At 37.6% G+C, this 10,987-nt stretch overlaps 1 protein-coding gene across 1 annotated transcript; it reads left to right on the top strand.

The window, feature by feature from the left end:
* The first annotated feature begins 7,757 nt into the window (after positions 1-7,757).
* Positions 7,758-10,835, top strand: LOC120076328 (G-type lectin S-receptor-like serine/threonine-protein kinase SD2-5). The gene has a single exon (XM_039030123.1). It carries the CDS (start codon positions 8,198-8,200, stop codon positions 10,661-10,663), a length of 2,466 nt encoding a protein of 821 aa, XP_038886051.1. The 5' UTR covers positions 7,758-8,197; the 3' UTR covers positions 10,664-10,835.
* Positions 10,836-10,987: the final 152 nt, after the last annotated feature.

The following is a 10,987-nucleotide window of genomic DNA, read 5'->3' on the forward strand; positions in this document are numbered from 1 at the left end:
ACACTTTAGTGACAGTTTAATAACTTCTATATGATAAAGTTATTAGAACACTTCAGAATAACATATATGATATGTTATTTTTAGCTCTCACATCTCTAAGAGTTCACAATCCAGATTTTAGCAGTACATCGTGTCATCCTGGGAATGACTTCCATACGAAAAATATTTTTTAGCTTAAACCTAGATTGCGGTGAATAAGAGGAAGTCGTTCAAATGTAAATCAATTTATTCGATATATAGATTTCAACTGCCACGTCTCCACATAGTTTACACCGTTAGATTCATATGACTCTTCGTGTCACCCTGGGTGTGACCTCCATACGGAAAGTGTTTTGTATGAGTCAATAACAAGGTAAATGGAGGAAGTAGTTCATAATAAGTGGGTGAAGGAAATGTGTCAACATTGTCCTATGGTCTCCTCCATTAGTTTGAACCGTGAGATTTCTATGTTGCGTTTGTTGGTTTGCTTTAGATGGCCTTTGCTAGTCATTTAACGATGGCTATCCTCTCAGAGGGTCGTAACATAGGATTTGAAACAACCCAGACTTCAATAAAATGAATAGAGTCTTATAGTTCCATCTTGGATATTGTCTTCTACTTTGGAGGCATATTCATACCGTCCTATAAGATTTGAATATGGCGGGTCACACTTACAAGAATTACTAATTGTTAGTAAAGATCTTGACCGAAAAAAATAATTAAACGACTATAGGAATAAGAGTTATTCCGGAGACAATAGAAATAAGAGTTATTCCAGAGATAGTATTTGGTCAAAATTGTTTGATTTAGTGAAGGAGTATCTGACTACCCCTCGGTAGCACGTATTCTGACTCACTAAAGTATCGTTGCAAATAAATAATGATTATGGGTACATTATTACTTTTTGCTAAAACTTGATTTTGTATTTAGTTACAATTTGTTAATTAGAATTTGTTTGAATTTTATCAGCATGTCGAATTCTTCTAGAATACTCACTTTCGAATTAAATAACAGTAAAATCAAATCAACAAACAAATTACTAGTGGTTGATTATACGAAAAGAGTTTTAACAGAGGATTATCCTCTATCTCCCAATTCATCTATAATTTTGAATTGTATAGATGAGAGTGCAGAATTCGAACAATAAGATAAATATCATTTACTTATTATCGAAGCATGTTTAGTGGAAAACGAGAAAATCAGGATAATTGATTCAGGTGCTGTTAATCATGTTTGTACTATCTCACAGGAAACAAGTTCCTGGAGACAGTTGACAGAAGGTGAAACAATCTTTAAGGTAAGGACCAGGGAGGTTGTTTCAGGTAAAGTAGTGGGAGATATGAAGTTATTTATAGGAGATAAATACATTTATTTGAAAAATGTATATGATATTCCTTTTATGAAAAGGAATCTCATATCTATCTCTTGTTTGCTAGAACAAAATTATAAAGTTTAAAACAACTGAGGTTAAAGTTGTATTTAACATAGAGATGTTTAAAACTGCTGAGACTCATAAGAAAAGGAAAATTTCTCCAAATGTCTATCTTTGGCACTTGAGACTGGGTCACATAAATTTCAACAAGATTGAGAGATTGGTTAAGAACGGTCATCTAAGTAAGTTAGAAGACAGTTCATTACCACCTAGTGAAACCTGTCTCGAGGGTAAAATGACAAAAAGATCTTTTTCTGGAAAAGGTCTTAAAGCCAAAGAACCCCTAGAGCTGATTCACTTAGCCCTTTGTGGGTCTCTAAATGTTAAAGCGAGAGGAGGGTATGAATATTTCATCGGTTTTATAGATGATTATTCCAGGTATGGGCATATTTACCTAATGCATCAAATGTCTGAAACTTTTGAAAAGTTTAAAGAGTATAAGGTCGAGGTTTAAAACCAATTAGGTAAAAAGATTAAAATACTTCGACCGGATCGAGGTGATGAGTATATGAACTTAGAATTCCAGAACTATTTGATAGAACATGGAATTCAGTCTCAACTCTCAACCCCTGACATACTTCAGCAAAATGGTGTGGCAAAGAGGAGAAATAGAACCTTGTTGGACATGTTCGTTCCATGATGAGTTACGCTCAGTTAGCCAATTCTTTCTGGGGACATGCACTTGAAACTGCAGTATATATTTTGAACATAGTTCCATCAAAAAGTGTTTCTGAAATGCCTTATGAGCTCTGTAGAGGACATAAAGAAAACTTATGTCACTTCAGGATTTTGGGTAATCCAGCACATGTGTTAGTGCAAAATCCTAAAAAGTTGGAACACCGTTCAAATTTATGTCTATTTGTAGGCTACCCAAAAGAAACAAAAGGTGGTTTCTTTTACGATCTTCAAGAAGATAAGGTATTTGTATCGACAAATGCAACCTTCCTGGAGGAAGACTATGTAAAGAATCATCAGCCTCGTAATAAGCTAGTAATAGAAGAAATGTTTAGCATAACGACAAATGTATCAATAAGAGTTATTGATAGAGCAGGTCCTTCAACAAGAGTTGTTAATAGAGTAGGTCCATCAACAAGAGTTGTTGATGAAACTGGGACTTCATATCCTTATAAATAGCTGAGAATGCCTCGTCGTAGTGGGAGGATTGTGCAACAGCCTGACCTGTATATGGGTTTAACTAAAGCTCAAGTCATCATACCAGATGATGGTTTAGAGGACCCATCTTTAACCAAGCAATGAATGATGTGGACAAAGACCAATGGATCAAAACCATTGACCTTGAAATGGAATCTATGTATTTCAATTCTGTCTGGGATCTTGTAGATCAACCTGAAGGGATAAAACCCATCGGTTGCAAATGGATTTACAAGAGAAAACGAGACCAAGTTGGTAAGGTACAGACCTACAAAGCTAGACTTGTGGCAAAAGGGTTTACCTAGAGAGAGGGGGTAGATTATGAAGAAACCTTCTCTCCAGTTGCCATGATAAAGTCAATTAGAATACTCTCGTCCATAGCTAAATTTTATGATTATGAAATATGGCAAATGGATGTCAAGACAACTTTTCTGAATGGCTATCTTGAAGAAAGTATCTATATGTCTCAACTAGAAGGGTTTATACAGCAGGATCAAGAGCAAAAGGTTTGCAAACTTAATCGATTCATTTATGGATTGAAACAAGCTTCTAGATCCTGGAATATGAGATTTGATACTACGATCAAATCTTATGGCTTTGAACAAAATGTTGACGAACTCTGTGTATACTAGAAAATCGTTTACAAAACTGTCGCTTTTCTGGTGTTGTATGTTGATGATATTCTACTGATTGGGAATGTGGTAGAATTTCTTGCTGACGTTAAGAGATGGCTGACTTCACAATTCCAAATGAAAGATTTAGGAGAAGCACAATATGTTCTTGGAATCCAAATAGTTCGGAAGCACAAGAACAAAACATTAGCATTATCTCAAGCATCTTATATAGACAAGATGTTGTCTAGGTATAAAATGCAAAATTCCAAGGATTATTATCTTTCAGACATGGAATTCACCTGTCTAAGGAACAGAGTCCTAAGACACCTCAAGAGATTGAGGAGATGAATCGAATTCCATATGCATCAACAGTAGGGAGTTTAATGTATGCAATGTTGTGTACTCGTCTCAATATATGCTATGTCGTAGGAATAGTCAGTAGATTTCAGTCCAATCCTAAATATGATCATTGGACTGCTGTTAAGAACATTCTCAAGTATTTTCGGAGAACGAGAGATTATATGCTCGTGTATGGTGCTAAGGATCTAATCCTTACTAGATACACTGATTCTGACTTCCAGGCCGATATTGATTCGAGGAAATCAACTTCGGGGTCAGTATTCACTCTAAATGGAGGAGCAGTTGTATGGAGAAGCATCAAACAGAGTTGTATTGCTGACTCCATAATGGAAGCTGAGTATGTAGCTGCAAGTGAAGCAGCAAAAGAAGTAGTATGGCTCAGAAAGTTTCTGACAAATCTGGAAGTAGTTCCTAATATGCACCTATCTGTCACTCTCTATTGTGACAACAATGGAACAGTTGCAAATTCAAAGGAACCACGAAGCCATAAAAGAGGAAAGCATATCGAGCGAAAGTACCATCTCATTAGGGAGATTGTACATAGAGGAGACGTAATTGTCACCCAGATTGCTTCACAAGATAACTTAGTTGATTCGTTTACAAAGGCCCTCTCGGCCAAAGTGTTCAAGGGTCACCTAGTAGGACTAGGTCTACGAGTTTTGTATCACTAGGGCAAGTGGGAGAATTTATGGGTATTGTAAAATGCCCTAGTTTATTTATTTGTACATTTTATTCTCTCCATGTAAACTCAATATTGTATATATTTTTATATATTGGTCCACTGGAGTTTTAGTCCAAATGGGAGTATTGTTGGGTTTTATGTCCTAAAAACTCGCAGTTTGTAAAATGAAAAACATTTTCTATAATCAACAAACTTATTGTTGATTTTATAAATTGTATATTTGAAAGTTTAAATCCAATAAACTAAGATCCATGACTATTACACGAGTACTTGAACTTTATGTGGAGACATAAGAGTGGATCAGGTTCGAGTAAATAGTCAAAATGATCTATAGTACATTGTAGTTATTACAAAGAGTTGTAAAGTGCTACATACGATGTGATCTTAATTCGTACATATTATGACATGAGGAGTGGAGGCGTCCTATGTAATGAGTTTCTATAAGATCGAACCAAGAAATAAGTCACTCTTACTTTATAACGTTGTTTACTATATAAGACTGACTATTTCACTTAGATGACCTAGGTAACTCGATCTTAATCCTGAGCTAACTATGAACTCCTGTTAATTCGGGATTATCTTTAGATTTTCATAGGTGAGGGTCGGCTCAACAGCGCCAGCTCAATAAGCCTCCCATTTCATGGGTAAAACCTAGTAGATAGTTGGGGACATAGGGTGCAAGACGGAATTCACGTCTACCCGATTTAGAGATAAAAGAAAGGTTGTTCTCTCAAGTACTGAATCCATGTCTTGAACAAGGAGCCACACCCTCTCACTAGGCTGAGAGAGTTTGGTTTAGTGATTGGATCACAAACCAGTTGTTCATATGAGAATCAGTAGGAACTTGAGGAATAAGATGTAATCTCAAGGGGTTGCTGATTATGGTTAAATCATGTAGACATAATATATCTATAGTGAGGGGAGTGCAACTGGGCTTTAGTGGAGTGACCCATTAGTTAACGAATGAGGGTTAATTTGGTCTAATGAGTTTAGCCAATTAATCTCGGATTGTTGGAGCCCATGATCTGTAGGTCCACGAGGTCCCCCTACTAGCTTATAATTGGATTAGCTCTAGAGTAGCGTGATAAATTGATTTGAAACGTTCAAATTAGAATTAAGGGGATTAATAATTATATGAGATATAATTACTTGTTTAACTTGAGAATTAAACGGAATAAGAGAATTTATATTTAAATATAATTTAAATATATGAAGATGAATATGTGTAAAAATTAATTTAATATTTGATATTAAATTAATTAGTTTTACTTAAAAATTAATTTATGAAATTAATTTTATAAAAATTAAAATTTTTAGTTTTAAAATCAAAATGGATTTTAAAAATCAAGTTTTTATTTTGAGATAAAATTAGAAAACTGGAAAAAACTATGCACAAATGGAATATAGAGATATTCCATTATCCATCTTCTTTATGCTCACACAATATCCATTTTCTTTTTCTTCATTAACTTCAAGCATGAGCTACAAGTCATGCAACATTCTTCTTTGCATGTTCACCTGCAATAAATAAAGAAGAATGGAGTGATTTTGAGGCATGCAATCAAGAGAAGTTGAAAATTCGTGGTGCAGAAAGTGTTCTTCAACAAGATTGTTGCTGTGAGCATTTCTCCATAATCCCTTAATTCAAGCTTGTTTTGAGTCCCCCAACTCAATCTAGAGCACCAAGAGAATAGTGGGAAAGATCTTGAGATGGTTTGCAATGAGATTCGGAGAAGATTGCAACTGGAGATCGAACTCTGAAGAAGTTTTACAAAGGTATGTCATGAAACTCACTTGTTTCTGCAAGAGCATGCGTCATATTTTGCCAAAATTAATGAATTGTAGTGCTTAATGATCCTTGTTGCTTCCGTTGTTGTTGATACAATCCTACAAAAGATACACCATTCATCATATGAATTCAGTACAGAAAGCACTCACCAAATATCAAATATTATATTCTTAAACCAAAACAAAGACAATTCGATTGGCTCTGATACCAATTAAAGAGATTGAATCCCAATGCAAAAGTGTTTTATCGCCTTTTGTCTTCAAATTGGGATAGAACAATCCCAATGGTCGTAAGTGTCGTCATGCTGCAGTGATACTCGAATTGATGATTATCCCGTTGGTCTCGATAAGCAACAGAACTAACTTACAATGTTAACGATGACATTATCGAATATTGATGGGCACCCAGTAAGCAACTGAAAGCTAGTATTGACTCAGTAAGGGACAATACTCATCTCGGTTGGCAAGTTAAGCATATCTTGGCCAAAAGTGTGGCAGGAATTATCCCGAAAGCACCCGGTGGACCCGATAAGCTAGTCATGTACTAAGATGCAACATGAATGGTCTCGGAAATGTCTGATGGCCCCGTTAAGGTAGTTATGACATAGTGAAGTCGCAGAACTCACCTAATTGCATTCGATAAGCCTTGTAAGTTAGTTCTGGCCCTGCTTAAGGTCAGGACTCATATCGGTAAGGTCCTTTTCGATGTAAAACATGGGATGACCAAGTGGTCAAGAACTAAGATGAAAGAAAAGTGTTGGAATGTACAAAGGGGTGACGTACATTGTCGAGATAAGCTAAGTTGCAAGCATCAAGTTGAGAACACTCAGTTAAGACAACGTTGTTGATGAGCGAAAGGATGCTCACGGGTACGACTAGCCGAACAGATGTTGGATGTAAGTTGTGAAGTAAAAGATTAAGTAAACTCGATTGAGGACGAAAGAACCTCGCATAAAGGTCTGACAGAGTAAAGATGACTCGAGAGAAAAAAACATATATTGACTAGAGTTAGCCTTTAGGCTAGCCATGTTCGAGAGAGAATCATGGCACTGCACGGTTGAAAAGTCTCGACCATGACACTAGACATCACATTGGTGTTCATTTGTATTTGTCTTGCAAGCACTTGGAGGAATCTCTCCCAGAAAAAACAAATTCACAATGATCCAATTTTTGGCATCAACTAATCTTTTAACATTTTGAATAAAAATTGCAACCTAAAATAATATGATGCATGAATGAAAATTTAGATTGTCACTTGTTCTTGGTCACCACCATATCATTTAGGTTCCAACCTCCATTTAAGAAAAATGTTTTAAACTTCAACAATGGTTTTAAAACATTTATGAAAAATCAAATTGAATATTACAAATTCTAAAAGATTAATAATATTTTGGTAATAAATGACAAAATTGGGAGGATAGTTTTTATAGTTAGCCATATATATATATATGCACATACACAACATTATTAAAATTATGAACTAATTTTGAAAGGAAAGTAAATAGAAGATTATCTTTAAAAATCAAATCCAATGGTGAAAGAATAAAATAAAATAAGGAAAATTTAGGTCAGAAAGGAAAAGAAAAAGAAGAAAATGAGGAAAATTCAAATTCATACCCAAAGCCGAGGACTTGCATTGACTCTCCATTAGAGAAAAAGATGGGCATGGGCTCACCAAAAAGAAAGGGAAAAAAAAAAAGGGAAATTGTGACTAGGAAGCGGAGAAAGAGGGGTCCAAGATTTAAATGCCCTTACAGCTCGGCAATGGCAGGCTATGAGGTTGGGTTAGTTGACATCTTTGAACACCCACCACTACTATCCTACTTCGCATTTATTATTCCCAATTTCCCATTTTTCCTTCAATGCCGACGAAATTACCAACGCCATCATTCTAATCGCTAAACCTCCTCTTTCTCTGTGTTCTTGCTTCTACAGACTTGGAATTTGGGGTTCATTCTTTTATGGGTTTTAATGGATTTCCCATTCTTCACATACCCTTCCTTTTTTATTTTCCAATTCCTCGCGGTTTGTTGGCCGCTACCAGCTTTTGGGATTGCTTGTTCCCCAGTTTCTAACATTTCTAAACCATCTTTCTTCATCTTCACCCTTTCAGATCGCTTCTAATTTTTTAATCTTCTTCTTGGGTTCTTCTCGTTTATCTTGCCTCTCTCATTCTCTGGAAAAAGGGTGATGGAAACCACCGGATTTGGTGATTGTTTGTCGGTTATTATATGGCTCAATTTGCTTCTCCTGAGGTTCAGACCCTGCGCCGCTGGTTTTCAGAGCGTTGGGCAGATTTCTCCAGGGCTTCAAGGAACTCAAATGAATTGGGTCGATCATGATGGGGTGTTTCTTCAATCCAATAACTCTGAGTTTGGGTTTGGATTCACTAATCCACAGGAAGTAACGCAGTATTTTCTAGCGATTATTCACTTGAGTAGCAGGAGTATCGTCTGGACTGCGAATCAGGCCTCTCCGGTTACGACTTCGGATAAATTCGTGTTCGATGAGAAAGGTAATGTAGTTTTATACCATGAAAGCAATGTGGTTTGGTCTACAAACACTGCGAATAAAGGAGTCTCTGCTCTTGCGTTGATGGATTCGGGAAATTTGGCTTTGCTTGGGAGTGATAATGCAGTGGTTTGGGAAAGTTTTGGCCATCCGACTGATACCCTTTTGTCGAATCAGGGTTTTGTTGAAGGAATGAGACTTGTAAGTAAGCCGGATTCGAATAATTTGACGTATTTTCTGGAATTGAAATCTGGGGATATGGTTTTGTCTTCAGGATTCAAAACTCCACAACCGTATTGGTCAATGAGCAGAGAGAATCGCAAAACGATTAACAAAGATGGTGGGTCTGTAGTCTCTGCAATTCTCACAGCAAACTCTTGGAATTTCCATGGTGAAAACGATGTATTACTCTGGCAATTTGCCTTCTCAACCAATACTGACGCAAACGCTACATGGATTGCGGTTCTGGGTAATGATGGATTTATTTCCTTTTACAAGCTTCAAAATGGTGGGTCTGGTGATGCTTCATCCATTCGAATTCCTGAAGATCCTTGTGGAACACCAGAGCCATGTGGGTCCAATTTTATCTGTTACAGTGAAAAAAAGTGTCTCTGTCCTTCAATTCTTGGCTCTCGTCCAAATTGCCAAACTGGGATTACTTCGCCGTGTGACCAATCTGGTGAACCTGCAGAGCTTGTGGAGTCTCAAGATAAGATGGGTTATTTTGCACTCCAATTCATGCAGCCCTCTTCGAAAACAGATTTGGAGACTTGCAAATCCTCTTGCAGTAGTAACTGCTCTTGTATTGCTCTGTTTTTCCAAGCGAGTACAGGGGGCTGTTTCCTGTTTGATGAGATAGGTGGGTTTCTGAACTCCAAGAACTCCGAATTCGTTTCGTACATAAAACTGTTGAAAAATGGAGAAAACAGTGAAAACGATGGCGGAAATGGAAGTGGTGGAAAGAAGCCAACCGCTGCGATTCTGGGTATTGCCTTTTCCACTGTGATTGTCATTTGTATTCTGATTTACGTCGGAATTCGATACGTTAGAAAGAAGAAGGAATCTCCAGAACCTCCTCAAGAGAGTTCAGAAGAAGAGAATTTTTTGGAGGGACTTTCGGGAGCTCCAATTCGTTACAGTTACAAGGATCTTCAAACAGCGACGGATAATTTCTCAGTGAAACTCGGACAAGGTGGGTTCGGTTCAGTTTATAGAGGATTTCTACCAGATGGAACTCGTTTGGCCGTGAAGAAACTAGAGGGAATTGGGCAAGGAAAAAAGGAATTCAGAGCTGAAGTGGGCATAATCGGCAGCATCCATCACATCCACTTAGTCAGATTAAAGGGATTTTGTGCAGAAGGAACCCATCGTCTTCTTGCTTACGAGTTCATGGCCAATGGTTCACTAGACAAATGGATTTTCAAGAAAAACAGAGCAGATTTGTCGCTAGATTGGGATACGAGATTCAACATAGCGTTAGGAACCGCAAAAGGTTTAGCATATCTTCACGAAGACTGTGATGCTAAAATCGTTCACTGTGACATAAAGCCGGAAAATGTACTATTAGACGACAATTTCCAAGCCAAAGTCTCGGATTTCGGGCTAGCAAAGCTAATGAACCGGGAACAGAGCCATGTGTTCACCACACTGCGAGGAACGAGAGGCTATCTCGCTCCAGAATGGATCACAAACTACGCCATTTCAGAGAAGAGCGACGTGTACAGCTACGGAATGGTGCTGCTAGAAATCATTGGCGGAAGAAAGAACTACGACCCAACAGAGAGCTCAGAGAAATCCCATTTCCCAACATATGCTTTCAAGATGATGGAAGAAGGAAGAATGAAAGCCATTCTCGATGCTAAGTTGAACATAAAGGATAACGACGAGAGAATCTCGATAGCCATCAAAGTGGCGCTCTGGTGCGTGCAGGAGGATATGCAACAAAGGCCGTCCATGGCTAAAGTGGTGCAAATGCTTGAAGGGGTCAGCACTGTGCCGCCGCCACCGACTTGCTCGCCGTTGGGTTCCCGGCTGTTTGCTGCAGGGTTTTTGAAATCGAGCAGCGAGGAATGGACTTCATCGGGGCCATCCGATTGCAATAGCGATGCGTATCTTTCTTCAGTGCAGCTATCTGGGCCAAGATAGATAGCATTTGTATACAACTTGCACATTTTTTAGGAGTTTAGGACACTGTAAATTTTCAGATTGCTGCAGTTTTGTGAACCGGCTTTTGTGTACACTAATTTCTCGACAGTTTTAAGAACATTGTTCAACTTTAATTTATAGTTAGAATGTGACCATCTCCAGTTATTTATGAGATAATTTGACATTTTATAGTTAGAACGTGACCATCTTCAGTTATTTTTGAGACAATTTGACGGTTGACTCAAATTGTAGACTTAAAATAGAATTGAAATCATGGAAATGACTTCTCTTTCTTATGCTGAGGTATTCGCTCTCAATTCTCGC

This window comes from Benincasa hispida, chromosome 4 (assembly GCF_009727055.1).
Source record: "Benincasa hispida cultivar B227 chromosome 4, ASM972705v1, whole genome shotgun sequence".
Taxonomy (NCBI): domain Eukaryota; kingdom Viridiplantae; phylum Streptophyta; class Magnoliopsida; order Cucurbitales; family Cucurbitaceae; genus Benincasa; species Benincasa hispida.